The 25688-nt window shown below is 44.6% G+C and overlaps 1 protein-coding gene across 3 annotated transcripts in view; it reads left to right on the forward strand.

Annotated features, from left to right (window-relative positions):
* The window catches only part of LOC140191630 (rho guanine nucleotide exchange factor 25-like), a 313824-nt gene that overhangs the window by 250495 nt on the left and 37641 nt on the right, over positions 1 to 25688 (forward strand). For all 3 annotated transcript variants that reach the window (XM_072249206.1, XM_072249207.1, XM_072249208.1), the window contains 3 exons: positions 3987 to 4117; positions 11919 to 11985; positions 17229 to 17332. In XM_072249206.1, the coding sequence (XP_072105307.1) occupies positions 3987 to 4117; positions 11919 to 11985; positions 17229 to 17332 (302 nt within the window). The remainder of the gene's footprint in view (positions 1 to 3986; positions 4118 to 11918; positions 11986 to 17228; positions 17333 to 25688) is intronic.

The raw sequence follows: 25688 nt of genomic DNA on the forward strand, positions 1-25688 counted from the left end.
CCCTCTCCTCCTGATCTACCCAGTTCCTTCTACACCCATCCCACCTCCTTCATCCCGTTCCTTTCCCCTCCATCCATTCCAACTGTCCATCATCCACACACCCTTCCCACTGAGTCCCTCCCCCCACCGTTCCTATCTGCCCTCCACACCTCCCATCCTCCTATACTTGGTTCCATGCTCCACCTTCCTCTCTGATCAGACCCACCATCTGCGACCCTTTGTCACTTCCATCTATCACTTCCTATCACTCTGTCACTATCTCCTCTCTCCTCTTCTCCATTTGCCTATCACCCCTCCTCACCTAGATCCACCCATCACCTGCCAGTTGTTGCCCCCTCACCTCTTTATATTGACTATCTCTCCTTTATCTTTCCAGTCCGATGAAGAGTCTTGCCACAGTATGTCTATTTCCCTCCACAGATGCTGCCTGACCTACTGAGTTCCTCCAGTGTCTTGTGTGATGTGAGAGCATTGGATTTTTATTCTGTCCTCCTTCCCTGGCATCCCTTGAGATTGAGGATGACTTTACTGTCTGTTTCTGAGGTCAATGTGGGACCCACAGACCCAGAGACAGGTGGTGTAGGAGGTGCTCAATGATTGGTGGGTGGATGGGTAGCCTGAGATGTTGGGTCACAGAATGTTCATTGTGTTTGAGAAAGAAGGCCATGTGGGCCATCGAGACTGTGCCAGCTCTCTGTGCGTTTGATGGGTGAAGGCCTGGTCAATGTGCAAGCGGCAGGCATGCCTATTTGAGACAATAGATGGCTCCAAGTAGGATGAGCTGCTAAACTGACACATTCAAACTTTCTCAACCACAAACCTAAGCCATTTTTGCTAGCCCAACTCTGATTTTGATGGAACTGGGATGCAGGAAGGGATGGAGTATCGGAGTAACCAATCCACTTGTTGGATGTTGAAGTTCATTTGAATATTATAATAAGGCTGCCTGCCTCACATTTCTGCTCCTCGTTAGGTTTAACTGGATGATTGAATTTCCTGGGCCAGTTGAAGGGAGCTGAGGAGTGCTGATTCCAGTGGGAAAGTTCCCTCCCACCATTGCCCATGGGATTGGAGGATCAGGACTGCTTCCCCCGGCTGTTGATCATTCACACAGTCCCACTCTCCCCAAACCGCATGTACCCTCTTTATCCCAAGCTTTCTGATCTAACAATCTAGCCCTTTTTTCTATCAGTATCTTCCCAAACCTTCCTCCCTTCAGGAAGTTATCTGTATCAATGGGGCTGAGGTGGAGATGGTTGGGAACTTCAAGGTCCCAGGTGTAACTATCACCAACAACTTATCCTGGTCCATCCATTTAAATGCTATGGCCAAGAAAGCTAATCATCACTTCCACTTCCTCCGAATGCTGAAAAAATTCAGTATGTCCCTGATGACCCTCACCAACTTTTACAGGTGCACCATAGAAAGCATCCTATCTGGATGCATCACAACTTGGTACGGCAACTGCTCTGCCTGTGACTGCAAGGAATCACAGAGGGTTCTGGACAAAGCCCAGCTCAGCATACAAAGCAGTCTTCTCTCTGTGGACTCCATCTACACATCCCACTGCCTCAGGGAAACAACCAATATAATCAAGAACTCCTCCCATCCTAGATATTTCTCTTCTCCCCCTCTCCCAATTTGGCAAGATATGCAAAAGCTGGAGGGCATGTGCCATGAGGCTCAAGGTCAGATTTTACCCCAATGTTGTTAGATCTTGGATGGACCTCTTATACACTAAAGATGAATTGTGGTGTTGATGGGCCTTGTTGTAGACCTTGCACTTTATTTATCACCTGCACTTTCTCTGTAACACTATTTTCTGCATTCTGTTTTCCTTTTGTACTGCCTCAATGTACTGATGTATGGAATGATTACCACGCACAGAATGCTGGAGGAACTTAGCACGTCAGGCAGCATCTATGGAAAGGAATAAACCGTCAACGTTTCAGGACGAGAGTCCTGACGAAGGATCTCAGCTCAAAACGTTGACTGTTTGTTCCTCTCCACAGATGCCGGTTGACCTGTTGAGTTTATAGAGCATTTTTGTGGTTAATCTGGATGTCCAGCACCTGCAAAATCTTTTGTGTTGACGTTTGAATGATTTGTCTGGATGGGACGCAAACAGGAGCTTTTCACTGTATCTCGATACATGTGGTAATAATAATCCAGCACTAATTACCAAGTTATCTCTTAACCCCACCGCTGATCTCCCTCAATGCTGGCCTCCCATTGCTCCAACCCAAGGCCTTTCTAACTTATCTCTCTTCTCGCCTCCGGTCCAGCCACCTGGCCTCCTAATCCACCTGCCAGGCAGAAGGCACACAAAATAACGTGTCGTTGATCTTGCCACGAAATTCAGCAGGGTTTGAAGGAAACAGTCCCTACCGTTCCCTGCTCTGCTCCCACCTTGGCTCTCTGTCAATGTCAAGGCCAGCAGATTGATGAAGCAATGATAACCCGCACGGTCGTAGCGCCTCCAGAGGAAGTGGTTGACACAGGTGCAGTAACAATATTTCATAGACAGTTCAACAAGTACACGGATGGAGCATAACATCATAGGATATTGGAGCAGAATTAGGCCAAGTCTGCTTGGCCGTTTAATCATAGCCAACCTCATTCGCCTACTTTCTCCCAGTAATCCTTAACTCCGAGGGTAGGATAGGAAAGGTCTAGAGGGTTATGGGCCATATACCGACAAATGGGACCAACTTAGATGAGTGTCTTGGTCAGCCTGGATCTTTTGAACAGAAGGGCCTGTTTCCTTTATGGCTCTATGATGGCTCCCAGGAAAGCCCCTTTCAACGAGGACACTGCCATTACTGACAAACAGGTGACTAAGTGGAGCTTTAACTAACTGCGGCACTATCAAGGAATAGGTCAGGTGCAGGAACCTGACTGTCATCTGAAGTGGTTCCAAGTACAAAGGTCGATCACGTGCTTAGTCCTGGGAATTGAAAACATGCCAACATTCTCTCAGTGTAACTGCAACAGCACAGACCCCTTAATGTGTAGGCAGCTGTGGGCAGGATGAAATGAAAGTGGCTCTCGAGTGGTAGGAGAAACTAGATGGGCTGAATGGCAATTTTTTAAAACTTATTTTACAGTAGCTCAGAATTTGTAAAGCCAGACCCTAAAGAACGTAGGAAAAGTTTTGTGGCAAATGTGTGTGAGGGGTGTGGAAACCAAGGGTGCTGTGGGTGAGAATGGGATCAGGGAAAGATGTGTGTGGTGGAGAGGGTGGCGCGGGCTGAAACCGTCTGTGTGTGTTTATGCACAGTTCCTGCGTAGTATGTTTACGCACAGAACCTGTAATGAGGTGTGGAATCAGCACATTGGTGTGACTGTATGCAGCTCGGTTGGATACCACTGTAGAGAATTTTTTTTCGAGCACAGGTACGTCTACCATCTTTGAAGGAGTGAGGCACAGCGGAGAGAGCTGCTACCTCACAGCTCCAGAGACCCAGGTTCGATCTTGGCCTCTGGCGCTGTCTGTGTGCAGTTCCTACGTTCTCCCCGTCACCATGCGGGTTTCCCCCAGGTGCCCCGATTTCCTCCCACATCCCAACAAAGTGCGGGTCAGTGACTGAATTGACTGCTGTAAATTGTCCCCTGCTGTGTGGAAATGGGGGGGGAGTTGATGGGAATGTCTGAGAGGGTTGCAAGCAAATAAGCTGGGGAATGGGATGAATGGGATTGCTCTGAGAGCCAGCATGGATTTGATGGGCATAATGGCCTCCTTCCCAGTGTAAGATGAAATACAAGAGACAGTTTTCCCTTCTGTGAGTCAACTTGAACTGGAATTCATTGAAAGGGAGAGGGTGGGGGTAAATGCAGATTCAAACTTGACTTTCCAAACAGAGCAACTTCAGGTTACTGGGAAAAAGTAGGCAGTGTTCCTACCTGTTCCTTTCCAGAAGTGGTCTTGCCTTCTGTGGTGGGTACCAGGGGTGTGAGTAACACTTTCACGGACTTGTGTCTCGCAGGTGCAGGCTCCAGTGTCCCACCTCTCCGATCAGGATGTGGCGGACACCCATCCTCCAAATGGATTCCCACGCCCATCAGTCACCTCAGTCAACACTGAGGAGGAAAAGAGGAATGCCTTAGAAAAGAGTATGTAAGTGACTGAGCCTATTTATTTTTACTTACCAAATTCTGTAATGGATTGCAGGATTGTTCAGAACAATGATCCCGTCTGTCTCACTGGTGTTCTCTGGGAAAGAAAATCTCTTACACTTGACCTAGCTGTGATCCCAGACCCACGGGAATGTGGTTAACTCTTAACCACCCTTTGAAATTACCCAGCTTGTGGCAATTAGAGATGGACAATAAATGCCAGCCCATCAACACTAGTATCCCATGAATGAATAAGTAAGACATATTGGTGGAATGTGGGACTGATTTTTTTAAAATTTATTCACGGGATGACGGCTTTGCAGGCTGAGCCAGCAGTTATTCCCCATCCCTAATTGCCCATGAGAAGGTGGTGCTGAGCTGCCTTGGAACATAGAACATAGAGCACTATAGCACAGTACAGGCCCATCAGCCCACAATGTTGTGCTGACCTTTTAACCTACTCTAAGATCAATCTAACCCTTGCTTCCTATATAGACCTCCATTTCTCTTTCATCCATGTGCCCATCTAAGAGTTTTTTAAATGCCCCTAACGTATCTGCCTCTACTACTACCCCTGGTAGGATCATTATATCCACTCGCCAGTCTAGGTAAAAAAAAACTACCTCTGACATCCTTTCTATACTTTCCTCCAGTTACATTAAAATTATCCCCCCTTGTATTAGTCATAGAAAAGTACAGCACAGAAACAGACCCTTTGGCCCATCTAGTCCATGCCAAAACCATTCTGCCTACTCCCATCAACCTGCATTGGGACCATAGCCCTCCATATCCCTACTATCCATGTACCTATCCAAACTTCTCTCAAGCATTGAAATCACGCTTGCACGCACCACTTGCGCTGGCAGCTCATTCCACACTGTCACGACCCTCCAAGTGAAGAAGTTACCCCTCATACTCCCCTGAAACTTATTACCTTTCACCCTTAACCCATGACCTCTGGTTGTAGTCCCAACCAACCTCAGTGGAAAAAACCTGCTTGCATTAACCCAATCTATACCCCTCGTAATTTTGTATACCTCTATTAAATCTCTTCTCTCAATCTTCTATGTTCCAAGGAATAAAATCCTAACCTTTCAATCTTTCCTTATTACTCAGATCTTCCATACGCAGCAGCATTCTTGTAAATTTTCTCTGTACCCTTTCAACCTTATTTGGAATAAAGTCTCTGGACGTCCACTCTTGTCTATGATGCTCTATGTATCATCTTGTACACCTCTATCAAGTCACTTCTCATCCTCCTTCTCTCCAAAGAGAAAATCCCTAGCTTGCTCAACATGTCTTTGTAAGACATGCTCTCTAATCCAGGCAGCATTGTGGTAAGTCTCCTCTGCACCCCCTCTAAAGCTTCCACATCCTTCCCATAATGAGGTGACCAGAAATGGAACACAATATTTGAAGTGTGTTCTAACCAGAGTTTTATAGAGCTGCAACATTACCTCACAGCTGTCCCTTAAGCTTCCTGGCAGGTTAAGTTGAAACAAACTCCTTTTGGATTCATTCACTGACTCTCATCCCAGTGACAATCAAAGGCAAGGAGAGAAACCTGTCAAACTGAACCTTCTTCAAATTCAGTACCGTGAGTACTGGGCCTTCAAACTGAGGTTCCTACCTGCCATCTGATGGATGTGTACAACCTCATGACATGATGTGGAAAAGAGTAGGGAGTTGCCCCCAGTGCCATGGCCCATGCTTATCCCTCAACGAACGTGGTTTGGCCATTTGATTGTTTTGTGGGAACTGGGGATTTGTGAATAGATTGCTTCGTTACAACAGTGGCCGTGTCTCCAATGTGTTTCACTGGCTGGGAAGTGTTTTACAACATCCCTGAATGAGGTGACCCAGGAATGCAAATCTTTCTTTTTTCTCAACCACCCCTGCAGATCTCAGGCAGGAAATCATAAAGGAAGGTTCATTGATGGACTCCAGCACCCACCTACTGTAAGCAAGCTATTCCAGCACATTGCTGGATCTAGGAATCTCTTACAAACAGTCAGTCTCAGAACATCTTACCTTGGCCAGTAGATACACTATGATACACTATGATATCATCAACACAGTGGCACAGCTTGTGGAGCTGCTTCCTCACAACTCCAGATGTCTGGGTTCGATCCTGCCCTTGGGCATTTGTGTGTCCTCCCTGTGATCGTGTGGGTTTCCATGGGTGCTCTAGTTTCCTCTCACATCCCAAAGACATGAGGGTCAGTACATCCATTGACCATTGTCTATTGCTCCTAGCATGTGGGCGGGTGGTGTAATCTCAGGCCAATTGATGGGGATGTGGGGAGAACAGGTTACAGTGCTCAGAATAATCTGAGCAAATGTCCACTTAATGGGCCAAAATACTCCCCCCTCCCCAAACAGAATCAGAATCATGTTTATTATCACCAATTTATGTTGTGAAACTTGCCGCTTTAAGTTTTATATTGTTGGATGTAAATAGAGTTTTGTGATCCATAGAGAGACAACATCACCAGGGAGACTGCAGCTTGAAGCTGATGTTTATAACCCGACCCATTTTGTTACGTAGCATCCGCACACCAGCAGTATACACTACCTTCAATTGTCATCCCATAGCACCCCTTTCAGGGGGTCAATGGTGTTGGATTAGAGCAGGATTTCTCAAGCAGGGGTCCATAGACCCCTCAGTTAATGGTAGGGGTATAAAAAAAGGCAATAATCAGTAAGAAAGTTAATGGCATTAAAAAAAACATTGGGAACCGCTGGGTTAGAGTGTAAAATTGCTATTTTAACTTTCCTACTCTAAGCTTGCTTATAATTTTCTATAATCACTTTTATGTGTGGAATTGTTCAGTGAGTTTTCAGTAATTGTAGTATAACTGATTCAGTATTTTTCTAGAAGTTTCTCTGCAACCTGTGTCACAACACTGAATCTGGCTATTTCATAGGTTATCTCTTATCACTGGAATGTGCTTTATCTACCTAGTGAGCTAGTGCTTAGCATACAACAACCACAACTTCTTTTTTACTTTGCAAGCAACACACATAAAAATTGCTGGTGAACGCAGCAGGCCAAGCAGCATCTCTAGCAAGATGTACAGTCAGGCTTGCCTCCAACCTGATGGCATGAACATTGACTTCTCTAACTTCTGTTAATGCCCCACCTCCCCTTCATACCCCATCCGTTATTTATTTATTATTACTATTATGTTTTATTCTCTCTCCTTTTTCTCCCTCTGTCCCTCTCACTATACTCCTTGCCCATCCTCTGGGCTTCCCCCCTCCCCTTTTCCTTCTCCCTGGGCCTCCTGTCCCATGATCCTCTCATATCCCTTTTGCCAATCACCTGTCCAGCTCTTGGCTCCATCTCTCCCCCTCCTGTCTTCTCCTATCATTTTGGATCTCCTCCTCCCCCTCCCACTTTCAAATCTCTTACTAGCTCTTTCTTCAGTTAGTCCTGACGAAGGGTCTCGGCCCGAAACGTCGACTGTACCTCTTCCTAGAGATGCTGCCTGGCCTGCTGCGTCACCAGCAACTTTTATGTGTGTTGCTTGAAATTCCAGCATCTGCAGATTTCCTCGTGTTTGCGTTTCTTTTTTACTTTATCTTTTCTTTGTTCTCCTCCTTTTTCTCTCTCTCCCTTACAAATAGAGTGAATTGGGTACCATTTTTATTAATTGTTATGAACAGATAATATAATTTTGAGAAATATGCCCTATTCTTGACTTACAAAGAACCTCCCACACTGATTCCATGCTGGGGAAACTACAACGGGTGGCTATTTTGTTACTTGGCCAACATTATTCCCTTCACGAGGAGATGTTGGCAGGTAACACGATGAGACTGTCCAATCAGTTGGCAAGTTGTTTGGACGTAGATCAAATCCGATGAGCCTGTCAGTGCCAGCTCTGGGGTCACTGCACTCGCATGACTTTCACAGGTGCCCTCAGGTTTGTGGTTCCACAAAACTGATCCAACTGCCAGCTGTCGTATTTCCTCATGCATGCCTGTGCTGGAGGGCATCTCCCTATGATGCCCACTGCTCTGTGTGGGCTCCAACCAGCAGTCTTTCTTGAGGTCTTTGAATCCTTGCATCATGATGGTTGTAAATTGACAGGTTGCTGTATTATGCCACAGGGTAAGTTCACCCTTCTGAAGGTCGAGTTATACTTGTGCGTATTAGCTTACGCCGTGGCCTATGCAAGTGGCCTACGCCATTGTGAACATTTATACTTGTGCGTTGGTGTGTCTGCAATTCACTGCCAAAACGCTAGTTTTGCCGCTGTGCCACTGTGTTGAGTTTCTTCGTGTTGAAACTCAACAAGAAGAAACTCAAACTTCAAACAATGGCGACTGAAACTGAAGGAGGGTGAATTTTCTGTGCTTGTCCGGCCACTGAGAGAGATGGACGAGGAAATGCATTTCAAATATTTTCGGATGTCGGCAGGTAGATTTGACAATTTGGTTCATCGTCTCCAACCATTTATTTCACATCGGTGTACGCACAGTATACTCAGAGACTGGCAATCACCATTCGAGTTTTAGCTTCAGTTGGAAGTCAACAGGCTGTAGCAGCTAGCTACAAACTGACGTCAAGCACAGGGTCCTCCATAATTTCGGAAGTCGGTAAAGCTTTATGGAAAGCATTGCAGCCAGAGTTCCTTCCTGCCCTTCAGTGGCCCAATGGGACGCTATTGCAGCGTAGGAGGAAATGCGATGCTACCAAGTGGACCAATCACAGTTGTTTCGGTCTGTGTCGCCATAATGCATAGTTACATTTTTGGGGAGGTGCGCGTCAGGCTACGGTGCGGGGTACGCGACTATGCCGTACCTATTGTGTAGATTTGATGCAGAAGTATAAATTGGCCTTAACAGAGCCCTTTCTGTCTTATGGAGGTAGATACTTGTCCTTATGCATTGGCAGGTGTGAGGGTGTTGGCTGCCATTCATGGGCAGTGCTCTTGTCTCTGAGATCAGTTACCACTTCAGTGACTTGAGCTCAGAAAGTACTGGGAGGTGGTTCACACTTGGTGGCATTCCATTTCAACTGAAGCGTTGAAGTGATCTTACGTGCTCTCTCAGATGTCTGTAAAAGATCCTATAATTATGAGAGGCAGAGGGTAGGCAGTCAGAATCTTTTTTCTCAGTGTAAAAATGTAAATCCCTTAAGATTTTCCCAATAATTTTACTTGGAGTACTGGTTGCATCCCATTCCAGGAAGGGATGTGGAAGCTTTGGTAATGTTTACCTGGATCAGAGGGTATGCACGATAAGGAGAGGATGGGCAAACTTGGGTTGTTCTCTCTGGAGCGTTGGAGGCCTGATAGAAGTTTGTGAGAGGCACAGAGCGGCTAGACAGTCAGAATCTTTCTCCGAGGGCAGAGGACATTTAAGGAGAGATGGAGAAAGTTTAAAGGGGATGTATGCGGCAAGTTTTTTTTAATGCAAAGATTGGTCACAGAGCTGCCAGGGGTGGTGTTGGGAGCAGATACAAAAGCAGCATTTAAGACACTGTTAGACAGTCACATGAATATGCAGGGTGGAGGGGTGTTTGTCATGTGCAGACTGAAGTGATCTAGTTAAATTTGGCATTGTATTCGGTATAGATATTGTGGGCTGAGGGGTCTACTTCTGTACTGTACTGTTGTATATTCTATGTGCAGTGCTAAACAGACCAGAAGAACCTCTCAACCAGCACAAAGGAAAATAGATGGACTGGTCATTATCTTCTTGAAACTTGCTTTGGCTAAATTGGCTCCATGTTTCTGACGTTATTACAGTAGTTACTCCTCATTGACTATGAAGCGCTCTGTGAAGTATTGGAGGTTGTGAGAGACCTTACACCTTCACGTTGCTTTGCAATTCTCTCCATAGTGGGCCCAGGATAATGTGCGACAAACCCTTTGTTCAGTTTCTTTAATGATTTGCTCTATTCTGTGCCTCCACAGGATGTTTAATTTACTTTGACAGAGATGCATTGGCCTGCATTTGAACCCTCAGTATTTTACTTTTCTTGATTGTGTTTAATTCAGAGATTCATTGAAGCATTATTTAAATTATGCTCAGTGATGTGCTAGGTAATTTTATGGCTTAAGGTTAAATATTTCCCACGTATAAAAATGCTAAATTATAATTTCAATTCATGTAATGAATGATTTGAAATTGAAATGCTCACCAATAGCACTCGTCTAAAAATAATCAGTAACAAAGAGTTGACATTAGCAATTATTATTTTTATTCTGTGCACATCTATTTAATTTACCTTTTGTATAGTGAATGCTGATCATAGTAACAAAGGCGTCCAGGATTTGGATTACAACTGCACAGTGAAGCTATTTACCTCAATAGCTGCAGGGCACGTACTCAACATATTAGCGTCAGGATCATTATAGGTGAGGCCAATCAGCCCCTCAAACCTGTTAATGAGCCATTCAGATAATGGATGATTTCAATGATAACCTGCATCTTTCTGCCCTAAACTTCTGGCCTGACATCTGTATCTCAGCCTTGCTTTACAATTTTGGGGAGGGAATTCCAGATCTTCACTCCCCTTTGTTAAGGAAAATGCTTCCTGATCTCACCTTCAATTGCCTGGTTCAACCTTTAAGGTGTTACCTCTTGTCCTGGACTCCCACATTTAAGGAAATGGTTTTTCTCAATCTACCTATCAGTTCCTAAACACCTTAAATAAATCAGCTCTGTATCTTCAGTAGAGGAGTATTCACCTAGTCTGCACAAGTCAGGCCTCATAATTTAACATTTGTAGTACTGTAATGCTAACATCAATTTCTAATGAATATTAAAGAATGCTTACCTGGTATCTTAACACAAATCACTCCAAAACTAACAAGAGAGATAATATCTTTGGTCATTTTAATGGAAGAGAAATTGCTTCCAGTATCAGCTGGCTCCGAGTCTAGCACAGAAGCTTTGGATGAATGGCCTTTTTCCTTGCTGTGATCCAAGTTGCAGCGTCACCTCTGGGCCCTCAACAAAGGTTAACTCATTCCCCATAGTCCAGCGATCAAACGTGGCACCTTCCCAGTCTGGGTTGTCCAGTAATGCATGACCTCCTGCCTCCAACTGCCCTCTGATTGGTTGCCTAGCTTGTCCATCCTCATGCTGTTCTACCTTTCAATAGCCAGCTAGAAAATCGTCATGTCAGATTGGAAGAGTCCTGACTTCCTTTTTCAGAATCATCGGGATTTTACAATGTCCAAACTGAAGTGTACAACAATATTAAATAAGCACAATCATTTTTAGTATCCAATATCTTTTCCTCCAGCTGGTTCCAAACAACTTCCTGGAAATTAACAGAACAAGGGAGGATCTCATTGAAACCTATTGAATATTGAAAGGCCTAGATAGAGTGGATCTGGAGAGTATGTTTCCAATAGTGGGGGAGTCTAGGACCGGGGGCACAGACTCAGACTGAAAGGATGTCCCTTTAGAACAGAGATGAGGAAGAATTTCTTTAGCTAGAGGGTGGTGAATCTGTGGAATTCATTGCCATGACAGTTGTGGAGGCCAAGTCAGTAGGTATATATTCAAAGCAGAGATTGATTAGTAAGAGCGTCAAAGTTTACGGGGAGAAGGCAGGATAATGGAGTTGAGAGGGATAATATATCAGCCACGATGGAATGTCAGAGGAGACTCAATGGAATGAATAGCCTAATTCTGATCCTACATCTCCTGGTCTAAATTAATTCCTGGAGAATTTGGAGCAAACTTGATGTGTTAGCAACCAGAATATTGTAGAATGGAGATGGGTACAACAGCAGGCTCTTTTCTATGTTACTGATAACTTTGTTCTTTCAACACAGGTACGTCCTTCAAGAACTTGTAGAAACAGAAAAATTATACGTTGCTGACCTGGGCTTTATAGTGGAGGTACAGTTCACTATGTATTGATATACTTTTCTTTTTTTATTAATCTTTTTATTGATTTAAAAAGAGCATTTATACAAACAAGAGGAGAATTATCTCAAATATATATATCAATAACAATACAAACTAAAAGTGAAATAGACATTATCAAAATCATACATAGTATTAAGCTAATATGTAGTATATAATAAAAAGGAAGACAGCTAATTCTCCTCTTATCAATTCATGAAGAGAGAAAAAAAACTTAAAATTTTTAAATGAAGAAGGAAAAAATCCCACTACACTATATGAAAAAAGGGGAAAAAAAGGGACTGGGCAGTCCATTCTGAGGATATGACCAAAAAAAAAGGAAAGACTTTCTGCTCAAATCTAAAACTTCGAAAAAAAAATTGGAAGAGTAATAAATCAAATCAAATGAAAATATTGAATACAAGGTCGCCAGATTTGCTCAGATTTAAAGGATGTATCAAACGTCCGACTTCTTATTTTCCCTAAACTTAAACAGGACATAATGGAGGAGAGCCAGTAAAAGACCATAGGTGGATTAGAATCCTTCCACTTCAATAAAATGGCTCTCCTAGCCAATAAAGTTGAAAAGGCTATCATGCGTTGAGTGGAAACAGAAATATTTCCTGCTTCCGATGATATACTTTTCTGATCTTAATGAAATCAGATGCTTAAGCCTTTTAGCTTGTGAAGTCTTGATCATACTTTCAGTACCTTTATTAATTAAGACTATTGAATGGGCTTCCTCTCTGATAAAGATGAGCTCTTGATTTCTCAGTCTACTTCGTCATGACCCTTGCCTGCACTTTCTCTGTGACTGCCTTTGGTTTTCCCTTGGTACTACCTTGATGTACTTTTGTATGGAATGACCTTGCACGCAGACAAAAGTTTTTCACTGTATCTTTCACATGTGACAATAGTAAGCCAATTAACAATTTTCATTAACGTAAATTGGTATTTCCAGCTTCATTATTCTAGTTGCAATAGTCGTGTGAAAGGGCTTTCATTAGTAAACCAGTGCCCAAATTCTCTACAGCACTCCTTTCTCTCTGCCTCTCGTGATCTACTCTGCATTACCTCTGGTTCCGTCCAAGAGGACCACCACCTTGTCGTAGGGTTTAGAGGCTTGCGTGCCTTAATAACCTGGAGAGCGATGTTGGCTGGAGTCAGGGCATTATGCTTTATACTCATGTCAAACAGGTCAAAACAGGCCAGACAATGAGTGGTCCACCGGTCCTCTGGGTTTGGGGGTTCAGCTTAGGGCTAACAACCATGAATGGTAAAACAAAACTGTTACAGACACAGCAATGAAGATTCCTTCTACATCTGAGTGCGACGGTATTCCTGAGTCTCTACTGGGATTTGTATGACTGGCAGAAGTAAAAACTGACACGATGAAGGATGCCCTGAATACTCTCAGAGAAGGAGGCCAACGGCATAGCGGGCAGAAAGTAAGAAAGAAACCTCTGGTTCCAAGCAGCCTCTGATCAGTTTCCTCACTTGCACCAGAACTTTTCAGAATGGCAGGCAGTGACTAGTGGGGTACCGCAAGGCTCAGTGCTGGGACCCCAGTTGTTTACAATATATATTAATGACTTGGATGAGGGAATTAAATGCAGCATCTCCAAGTCTGCGGATGACACGAAGCTGGGCGGCAGTGCTAGCTGTGAGGAGGATGCTAAGAGGATGCAGGGTGACTTGGATAGGTTGGGTGAGTGGGCAAATTCATGGCAGATGCAATTTAATGTGGATAAATGTGAAGTTATCCACTTTGGTGGCAAAAATAGGAAAACAGATTATTATCTGAATGGTGGCCGATTAGGAAAAGGGGAGGTGCAACGAGACCTGGGTGTCATTATACACCAGTCATTGAAAGTGGGCATGCAGGTACAGCAGGCGGTGAAAAAGGCGAATGGTATGCTGGCATTTATAGCGAGAGGATTCGAGTACAGGAGCAGGGAGGTACTACTGCAGTTGTACAAGGCCTTGGTGAGACCACACCTGGAGTATTGTGTGCAGTTTTGGTCCCCTAATCTGAGGAAAGACATCCTTGCCATAGAGGGAGTACAAAGAAGGTTCACCAGATTGATTCCTGGGATGGCAGGACTTTCATATGAAGAAAGACTGGATGAACTGGGCTTGTACTCGTTGGAATTTAGAAGATTGAGGGGGGATCTGATTGAAACGTATAAGATCCTAAAGGGATTGGACAGGCTAGATGCAGGAAGATTGTTCCCGATGTTGGGGAAGTCCAGAACGAGGGGCCACAGTTTGAGGATAGAGGGGAAGCCTTTTAGGACCGAGATTAGGAAAAACTTCTTCACACAGAGAGTGGTGAATCTGTGGAATTCTCTGCCACAGGAAGCAGTTGAGGCCAGTTCATTGGCTATATTTAAGAGGGAGTTAGATATGGCCCTTGTGGCTACGGGGGTCAGGGGGTATGGAGGGAAGGCTGGGGCGGGGTTCTGAGTTGGATGATCAGCCATGATCATAATAAATGGCGGTGCAGGCTCGAAGGGCCGAATGGCCTACTCCTGCACCTATTTTCTATGTTTCTATGTTTCTATGTAACTCCTCAAAAGCCTCAGGAAGCTGCTCAGTGTGGTAGTACCTGCTGGCATAGACAGTAAAAGTGTCAGTGAACTGAGTATAAATTTGCCCTTGGTTGGTGCTAAATGGAGCACCACTGACTATTCATTACATTCTACTCTGCTATTTCTGTTGACTTAAAGTGGCATTGAATACGGCGGGAGGTACAAAGAGAAACCATGACCATAACAAAAACAGAAAAATGCTAGAAACACTCAGCAGGCGGGAAGAGAAACAGAGCCAGTGTTTCAGATTGAAAAGCCTTTGTCAGAACAGGCAAGGAGTTAGAAGAAGCTTGTAAAGCTGCGGGGAGGGTGGGATGCCTCAGATATGGTAAAGCCAGGGCGACCATGGGGATAAGCTGTGAGTAAGGTTAGCTGGACATTGACTGAAAGAGAGTAATTCAAGAGGGAGATCACAGACAAAAAAGTGAGGGAATTGCAAAATGCAAAGCAGGAGGAGCTACCTGGTAGGTCAGGCTGGGCACCTCCTCCACTCCAAGAGAGGAAAGTACAACAAGCTGAGTTATATCACAGGTGGAAGACTAATGCAGATAGAGAAATCAAATTCAACACACAAAGCGCTGGAAGAGCTCAGTAGGTCAAACAGCATCTTGAAAGGAAGAGGACAGTTGACGTTTTACTTCAAGGCTATATCTAAAGTTGGAGAATTCAATATTGTGTCCTAAAGTCTGCAATATGCCCAGACAGAAGATGAGATGCTGGAAATCATAAAATGAAAAATTCTGCAGATGCTGGAAATCCAAAACAACACACACAAAATGCTGGAGGAACTCAGCAGGTCAGGCAGCATCTGTGGGAATGAATAGATAGTCGACGTTTTGGGCCATGACCCTTCCTCAGGACTGAGAAGGAAGGGGGAAGATGCCAGAACAAACAGGTGGGGGAAAGGGAAGGAGGCTGGTGTGAAGGTAATAGATGAAGCCAGGTAGGTGGAAAAGGTCAAGGGCTGGAGAAGAAAGAATTTGATAGGAGAGGAGAGTGGACCATAGAAGAAAGGGAAGGAGGAGGGGACTCAGGAGAAGTAATAGGCAGGTGAAAAGAGGTAAAAAGTCGGTGTGGAATGGGGGCGGGGGGGGGGGAATTTGTTGACCGGAAGGAGAAATCGATGTTCATACCATCAGGTTGGAGGCTACCAAGACGGAATATAAAATATTGCTCCTCCACCCTGATGGTGCAAAGCTTTCATCGGGTCTCAGTATTTCAGTTCAGGAGGTTACAGTGGGAGTGGAATGGAGGTATAAAGTGGCAGGGAACCGGAAGGTCAGGGTCAACCCTGCCATTACTATAGCAACTGAGAAAGTCTGAGTTTCTTTCCCATAGTCTTTGGCCTTTACACTTGCAAATTACCCACCTCATGTTAGTCAGTTGACCTTCAATATTCAGCGACTGCCTGCCTGTAATGTTCGCTGTATAACAATTTTCTGATTCATTTTCACAGAGTCGTAGAACACTACAGCACAGAAACAGGCCCTTTGGCTTACTTAGTCTGTGCCAAATTATTATTCTGACTTGTCCCATCGACCTGCACTGAGAACAATGCCCTCCATACCCCTCCCATCCATTTATCTATCCAAGTTTCTCTTAAGTGTTGAAAGCGAACCCATATCCACCACTTCCGCTGGCATCTCTTCCCACACTCTCACTACCCTCTGAATGAAGAAGTTCTGTCTCATGTTCCCCATAAACATTTCACCTTTCACCCTAACCCTATGATCTCTAATTCTAGTCTCACCCAACTTCAATGGAAAATGCCTGCTTGCATTTACTCTATCTCTACCTGTCATAATTTTGAATACTTCTATCAATTCTCCCCTCAAACTTCTACACTCTGGGGAATAAAATCCTAGCCTATTCAACCTTTCACTATAACTCAGGTCCTCAAGTCCTGGCAACATCCCTGTAAATCTTCTGTACTCTTTCAATCATATGGATATCTTTTCGGTAGATAGGTGACCAGAACTGGACACAATACTTCAAATTAGGCCTCACCAATGTCTCTTTCAAATTCAACATAACATCACAACTCCTGTACTCAATACTTCTGAATATTGAAGGTCAATGTGCCAAAAGCTTTCTTTACAACCCTATCCACCTGTGATGCCACTTTCAAGAAATTATGGATCTGTATTCCCAGATTCCTCTGTTCTACTGCACTCTGCCCTACTACTCCCCTGGTTTGCCTTCCCAAAGTGCAACACCTCACACTTGTCTGCATTAAATTCCTTCTGCCATTTTTCAGCCCATTTTTCCAGCTGGTTCAGATCCTGCTGCAAGCTTCGATGGACTTCCTCACTGTCCACTACACCCCCAATCTTGGTGTCATCCGCAAATTTGCTGATCTAGTTAACAACATTATCATTCAGATCATTGATATAGATGACAAACAACAATGGACCCAGCACCAATCCCTGCGACACTTTACCAGTCACAGGCCTCCAGTCAATGAGGCAACTATCTACTTCCAGTCTCTGTGATTCCTTGGACAATTGCTTGCTGTCTAGTAGGGAACACATGAAGGCCTGTTGTTATTTTGGACTTAAAGTCCAATTAGTAACTGACCATTCATGCTTTGACTCTTAAGCCATGCCAACCTCTACATGCTACTGAGGATGTTCTTTTCTCTTCCAGGGATATATAGCAACAATGAATGAAAGAGGAGTGCCCGAAGACATGAAGGGGAAAGACAAAATAGTGTTCGGGAACATTCACCAGATCTATGAATGGCACAAAAAGTAAGAAGTCCCCATTACCAGTAAGACATGACCAGCGCAGTAGCCGACACTGAGTTATGCACATGCTGTTTGGTTTGTCGTCAGGTTTCTGTCTGATTGTGCACCTGAGGGGAGATACACTGTTTCTCAGAAGTTTAAGGAGTGGGTGTTAAAGAGATTTCTCCTTTGATATCTGCTATCTGAATCCAAATCCAGCTCTGATCTTTAGGATGCAAATTTCTTTAGTTCTATAATTCTGTGGTCAAAACCCTGACGATAGGAGAATGTCAATGTCATCACAGAGTTCATGCGGATTCACCTCGCTCCAGACTCCCACACTGAAAACACAGGGCATGCTGTATTATCCCACGATCAGGGATGCCGTTGAACCAGAGTAGAGGAAGCTTCACTCCATTCAAAATCAAAATACTACCATGGTTGTAAATCTGAAATAAAAACAGAAAAAAAGCTGGAAATACTCAGCAGGTCAGGCAGTATCTGTGGAGCGAGAAACACGGTTAGTATTTCAGGTGAATGACCGTTACGCAGAGATCAGCATGAGGGCAGAAAGGTCCCCAATGCATCTTGATGGCACTCACCCCATGAGAACTTTGGAGACCTCTGCATGTGTGACTTCACTCTGTATCTCATTTTGCAACACTAGGCTGGGGATTGGTGCTGGAACAGAAAGTTTATCTAAATATTGCAGGAACACAAGTCATTGCTCCTTCATTCCTTCTGACCATATACTCCAGGACATTCTGTGGCATTTCCATTGCTGAGGCCCCCACTGCCAACATCCGAGAGGTCACCATTGACCAGAAACTCCACCAGGGACCAGCTACGTAGATGAAATGGCTGCAAGAGCAGGTCGGAGAGTGGGGATCCTGTGGTGAATGACTCATCTCCTGACATCTCAAGGCCTTGCCACCATCAACAAAGTATAAGTCAGGAGCATGATGGAACACTCTCCACTCTCAGGAAGCTTGACATCATCCAGCACAAAACAGCCACAATGGGCACCCATCCATCAACCTAAACACCCCCTCCCTCCACCACCGGCACTGTGTATCAGCCACAAAACACACCATAGTTACCCACCTAGACTACTCCGACAGTATCTCGCAAACTCTGGGGGAAAAAAAGACTGTGCACGTTAAACCTATCTAGTCCCTCATGATTTTTTACACCTCTACAAGATCAAAGTCAATGTAAAAGTAAATTTATTATCAAAGTATGCATATCTTACCATATACTACCTTGAGATTCATTTTCTTGAAAGCAGTTACAGGAATATAAAGAAATACAGTAGAAAAGCTATTTAGGGACTGATAAACAAACCATGTGCAAAAGAAGACAAATTGTGCATATAAAAAAACTAACAATACTGAGAACATGAGCTGTACAGTCCTTGAAAGTGAGTCCATGGATTGTGGAATCAGTTCAGTGTTGAGGTGAGTGAAGTTATCCACACTGGTTTGGATCCTGATGGTAGAAGAGTAATAACTGCTCCTGGAACTGGTGCTGTGAGACCTAAGGCTCCTGTACCTCCTGTCTGATGGTCGGAGCAAGAAGCGAGCATGGCCTGGATGGTGGGGGTCCTTGATGATGGATGTTGCTTTCTTGTGGCAGCGCTCCATGGAAAGGTGTTTAGTGGGTGTGGTGGGCTTTGCCTGTGATGACGTGGGCTGTATCCATCCTTTTCTGTCTCCTTTTCCATTCCTGGGCATTGGTCCTTCCATACTAGACTGCCATGCAACCAGTCAGGATACTCTCCACTGTGCATCTATAGAGGTTTGTCAAAGTTTTAGGTTACATGCCAAATCTACACAAACACCTAAGGCAGTAAAGGTGTTGTTGTGTCTTCTTTGCGATGAACTTATGTGCTCGTCCCAGGACAGATCTTCTGATATGATAATGTCAAGGAAATTAAAGTCACTGACCCTCGCCACCTCTGATCCCCTAATTACCCTGGGTTTTTCCTCCTGTAGTCGATAATCAGCTCTTTGGTTTTACTGACATTGAATAAGAGGTTGGTGTTGTAGCACCACTCAAACAGATTTTCAGTCTCCCTCCTATATACCAAATTGCCACCACCTTTGACCTGGGCAACAAAAGTGGGGTGTCGTCAGCAAACTTAAATATGGCATTTGTGAGGCTAGGCTGCACTTGACCTCACAATCATTAGTATAAAGCAGGGGCTAAGCACACAGCCTTGTGGTGCACCTGTGCTGATGGAGATCGTGGAGGAGATGCTGTTGCCAATCTGAACTGACTGGAGTCGACAAGTGAGGAAGTTGAGGGTTCAATTGTACAAGGAGGTTTTGAGGCCTAGGTCTTGGAGCTTAGTGATGAATTATGAAGGGATGATAGTGTTGAACGCAGAGTGGTAGTGTGATCACACCTCATTCTTCTATGATCTGGTGAATAAATTCACAACCTGCTCAACATCTCTCTACAACTTAGTCCCTTGACACCCAGCAACATCCCTGTAAATTTTTTCTGCACTCTTTTCTGGGTCGCTGAAACTGAACACAATATTCCAAATGCAGCCTCACCAACGTCTTGTACAACTGCAACATAACTTCCCAGTATCTATGCTCATTTCCCTGACTGATGAAGGCCAGTGTGTCAAAAACCTTCTCCACCACCCTGTCTACCTGCAATGACACTTTCAGGGAACCATGTACCTGTAATCCTAGGCTTGTCTGCATCTCAAAACAATTACTTTTTTAAGTGGCCTCTTTGAAATACCCTTTTTGCATCTTGGTAAGAATACTGATTGAAGCTGTCTTGGTCAAAAACATCCACAGTGGATTGGGTGTGGGTTGACTTGCTATGGGTGGGTTGGTTTAGGAATTAATTATTTTTATTTATTTAGAGATTCAGCACGGTAACAGGCCCTTCGAGCCCAATGAGTTTGTACCAGCCAATTACACCCATGTGACCAATTAACCTGTACATCTTTGGAATATGGGAGGAAATTGGAGCACCCAGAGGAAACACACACAGTCATGGGTAGAACGTACAAACTCCTTACAGACAGCGGTGAATTGAAGCCGAGTCACTGGCGCAATAATAGCGTTACGCTAACTGCTACAGTATCATGCTGCCCCAAATTGACCAAAACGATGAGAAGATGTCACTAGGCAATTATAGAGCAAGCCTTTTTATTAATTGTTGAGGTCTGTGCATCACCATTAATACCAGCATTTATTGCCCATCATGAAATGCCCCTTCAGAGGGTTGGGGTGAGCCACCTTCTTGAACCACTCCAGTCCTTCTGGTGAAAGTGCTCCCACAGTACTGTGGGGGAGGAAGCTCCAGGTTTTAGCCGTAGCAGATGTGGGAGAGGCCCCACCGAACCATGTTCTTCGGTTTGATTGATGAGACAGAAGGAACTTGACTTCTAGCACAGGTACAGAAGTTGATCTTTCAGAATCCAGCTGGAAGGCAGACTGCTCACCTGTAACAGGGAAGCTGTGCACTGCACCGTTGTTCGACCTGTGCCCATAACGAGATACGGGGACTCAATTCCAGCCTGATCCTTGGATATTTCAGCCAGTGTTCATTCAGTCAGTTGCTGCAGCATTTGAGCGAAACCAAACACTGTCTTTGTGGTAACCATCACATTGACCCAAATTACCCCTGAAGCCCCCTGTCAATGTCTGACCTAAAGACTGATGCCGCATCCTTAGTACAAGTGACATTTTCCATATCACTAAATCTGAGGCCATTTGAATTTATTTGTTAGAAATTAGATCTGCCAGAGCCTTGTTTTGGTGCCTAAAGTGGCGTATTGTTGATGAATAGCATAAAGGGAAACCTGGGGCTTGCTGATGAGCCCTCTGTGCATTTGGCACGGCGCAGGTTCAGGCATGCACCTTGGCTCCGGGGGTGTTCAGCAGTTTCCTGGGCGCCACTTCTGGAACTTTGGTCCTCGCGCTGTTCTCCAGAAGATGTTCACTCTGAACCAGGCCTTCAGAGCGATTGTGAGGGGAGACCCGTCTTTCTCTTCAGGCAGCGCTATTGCAGGAGGTGCGACGGAAAGGCTCCGCTGTGATATGGCATCTTCGGTGTTGTGTGCTCCTCAAACCTTGACAGGCAGCTCTCAACTTCTAGATATCATCTCTCCAGTCTTCCGACATTGACTCCTTTTCTAATTTACAATTCAACTACTGGCAAATTGACAATTGTTTTCCCCTCTATGTTCAAGATTCGATTCAAGATTATTATTTGTCCTGAGTACATCGAAACATAGAGTGAAATGCGTCATTTGTGTAAACAACCAAAACACTCAAGGGTGTGCTGGGGGCAGCCCGCAAGTATCGCTACACAGTCCAGCGCCAACACAGCATACCCACAATGCTCGGCAGAACAACACAGAACACAACAAGCAGCAAAACAAGCCCTGTTCCTCTCTCCCACCTGTACCAGCCTTGCCTAGTGGTCATGCTCACAGTGATAAATTTGGGGGTTCAAAGCTGACTCCAGAGTATTAAGTAGAAACATCGCAAAGTGCTGCTTTGATGGAGGTGCTGCCATTCAGAGAGGTGTCTGTGCTGGATGGTAGTTTTCTGAAGAAGTTCCAGATCCTACTCAGTATTTCTCCTCACAAGCAATTCTGAAGTAAGTGATTGTCACGTTGCTTTCTTTGGAAGTTTGCTGTGCGCAAAAGTGCCTGCCTTGTTTCCTATGATGAGATAGCGACCACTCTTCAATGCAAACTCCATTGGCTATAAAGCACCTTGGATGTCCCGAGCTACTGAAAGGCGCTAAAGCTTGCAAGTTCTTTTACAAATGAACATTCTTGAGCAACACACAAAATGCTGGCAGAACACAGCTGATCAGGCAACTTTTATTGAAGTTTCAGGAATAAACAGTCGACGTTTCAGGCCAAGAGATGAAGGGTTTCGGACCAAAACATTGGCTTTATTCCCCTCCATAATGCTGCCTGGCTTGCTGAGCTCTGACAGCATTTTGTGTGTGTTGTTCAAGTTTTCCATCATCTGCGTAATCTCTTGCGTTCATGAGGAACACTTTTGTTTGGGACTTCTTTGAACTCATGTGCTAGCTTTTTCACCATCAATTTAACTTGCTGCTTTTTTTTCCTTTGCATATTTTGAAGAGTATAAAGCCGATCTCATTCTGAGCCATTGCAACTGTCTGTACAAATGGCTTCACTTTTACCTTGACTTATCTTTGCAGCCTAGTGGTTCAGGTGCAAAGTTTGAATGTGTGTGTGTGTGTGTGTGTGTGTGTGTGTGTGTGTGTGTGTGTGTGTGTGTGTGTGTGTGTGTGTGTGTGTGTGTGTGTGTGCGTGCGCGCGCGCGCTTGCACAGATCATGTGTGAAAAGGACCACACTCATACCTCACAAAACGTCCTGCAGCTGATTTGGAGAGCTGTTGCAGCCAGGAATTCACACTCTCTTGTTGGATTCTGATTCTATGCCAACCTCTTTCTGAACTGAGTGGAATTGTGCCTAATTTTACTCCTTGCTGCCTGCTGTTGTACAGTGTAAAGTCGGCACGCCATGCCGTTGGTTTCCCATGGGCAGGGGAAATGAAAATCAGTCTCACACTTATCAGTGCTGCGTCTCTCACCCCATCCATCCCAGCATAATTGGAGATTAGCTTTATTTGTCACACTTACATCGAAACGGTGAAACATACAGTGAAATCTTTTGTTTGTATCAATGTCCGGCACAGTCCGAGATGCGCTGGGGGCAGCTCGCAAGTGGCGCCATGCTGCTGGTGCCAACGTATTATACACACAACTTAGTAACCCCAACCTGTACGTCTTTGGAATGTGGGAGGAAACCAGATCACCCAGAGGAAACCCATGTGGTCACAGGGAGAATGTATAAACTCCTTACAGACAGAGGCAGGAACTTAAACCTGATCAGTGATCGCTGGTGCTGTGAAGTGTTGCGCCAACTGCTATACTACCATGCTGTTGGGCTACCATACCCTGGAAGGAGTCAGAAGAGAAAGGAACTAGTATTTAAAAGAGTAGGATGGATTAACTGAGGGTAGAGGGATGAAGATTCCAGACTGTGTGGGGAACAAGGAAAAGAAAAGGTGAGGCTGTCTCTGAAGGTGTGGTGAACCTGGTGACAAACAGAGTCTCCCTGAACTAGGTTCAGGCTGGTAATGTAATGTTCACAACAGGAAGAGGCGACTGGAGTGCACCATGATATTTCGTAGCAACAGACCCTTGTTTGGTACAAATATGAGACATTTCACAAGGCAGCAACTTTTGGACCCAATTCAACATGGTGCGCCCAGTTGTATGAATGGGATTAGGGCAGAGATGTGAGCCATGCTATATGTGCGGTTCTAAATTAAGTATCTCCAGCACGGACTGAAGTGGTCCCAAGGGCAGCAGAACTGTGTTTAATTCCCCTAACTGCCATGAGGCAATGGTAAAAATATATTATTTTTGAAACAGTAGATTAATTAAACTTGTTTATCTCTCAGAAACTGATTATCTGCTGCTGCTGTGAGAAAGCTTTTTTAAAAATAGGATTAATCCCCAAGTAGCAAATTAGAGAGCAGTTTTTAATAAAATACAGTTAAACATATTCTTTTCATATTTTCCTATGAAATAGAGGGAAGCCATTTGGCCCATCAGATCTGTGCTGACTCTCTGAGTACTTCCCTGTAAGCGATTCTCTCACACATGCCTAGTGATTTCCCCTCTCTGTCAGTCTCATCAGTAATGGTTGGGCAGCAGATAAGGACATCTTTCAGGGGTAGGAGAGGGAAGCGTTTCTGGACCCCAATTTATCTCACAATTAAACCTTGCGCAGTCAATGTTCCATTCGCACTTTCCTAGCCTTGAGAAGGCCAGTCTTCTCAATCTAAAACCTTACTCCCTCTAGAAGGACATATGGAGAACGAGAGCCCCTATTCCTTCTGCTTTTACTGACTGCACTCAGGATTTCCAATATGTGATCTCCAGGGTCTATGCTCCAGGCAGGCAAATGGCTCCTGCCTCTTTTACCATTTAAGGATTTAAATTTGAATAAGGGCATTGTTTGGTCCAATTGCCTTAGTAGTGTGATTATTTGTATTCATATCATTGACTCCCATTCCATATGGCAATAAGATTGCCTGCTTTTTAGGACCTGTGTCCTCTTTTGTGAGGCCATGTCATCTTTTGACATGTTTTTAGAATGGCATGTTAAATTGCATGTGACTGCGACCAATGGAAACATGCTCTAGTGGTTGATATTTTTGTCGCACATTGTATTACAATCTATAAGGAGACCATTTGGTCCATAAAGTCTATACTAGCTCTCAAAACCGTCACATTTGCCTTCTTTTGTCATTGTAACCTATTGTCTCTCACTTGCCCATTAACTCCCTCCTAGTGTTGCTGTCACCCACCTGCATTCAGGGTGATTCACATGAGCGAATTAACCCCCCCCCCACACACATATTATTAGGATATAGGAAGAAAGCAGAGCACCTAGGGGAAACTGCAGGAAGAGCGTGCACACTCCACACAGACAGCACCAGAGGTCAGGATCGAAGCCATGTCTCTGGAGCTGTCGGGCGGCAGCTCTACCTGCTTTGCCACTGTGCTGCCTAAAGCCTTAAAGGCCACATTACATAAGTATTCCAGGAGCACAGATTTAGGCCATTTGGCCCAACTGGTCCCTTCTGGTGATCATACTCCACATCAGTCTCCTCTACATCTCACCAAATGCTTTTGGCCCTGTGGGCTTATCCAACTTTCCCATGAAAATTACTTCCGCTACTCAATCCCTTGCTCGAGGAACAAGTTCCACATTCATTGCACCTCTCAGGATGAAGATGTCTCTCCTGTATATCCTACTGGATTTATCAGTGACTATTTTGTTCGTTTGGGCCCCATCACAAGTAGAAACACCTACGCCCCTCCACCCTTTCAAGGCCTGTTGTGATCTGAGTGACCCAGATGTTAATTCGGTAGAGTCTAAACATTGAAACCAAGGGGCAGGAGTGGATAACAAGAACTTGTTTGGAGATATGCAGACAAGTTTGGATCTCCCTTCTCCAAGCAACAGTTGAGGCAACATCAGTTGTTAACCAAATGTATAAGGTGGATGCCTGGTGTCAGATCACACATTTATAGTGAACTCATGGCTCACGCTGTTGTTACAGTTGAGAGGAGGAGGCAATTCAGCTCTAGGGGCTGAATAGCCTCCCCTCTCAGGTGTTAACTCAGCTTGCTGGCAATGTGAGTCGAACAACAGTAAGGTACCCTCAAAGGTATCATAATGAGCTAAGCAAATAGTAAAAACAATGAACATAAAAGTCATAAATTGATGGAAACACTCACCAGGGCAGGCAGTATCTGTGGAGGCATTTCAGGCCCAACACCCTTAAT

The sequence above is a fragment of the Mobula birostris genome, chromosome X, assembly GCF_030028105.1.
Source record: "Mobula birostris isolate sMobBir1 chromosome X, sMobBir1.hap1, whole genome shotgun sequence".
Taxonomy (NCBI): Eukaryota; Metazoa; Chordata; class Chondrichthyes; order Myliobatiformes; family Myliobatidae; genus Mobula; species Mobula birostris.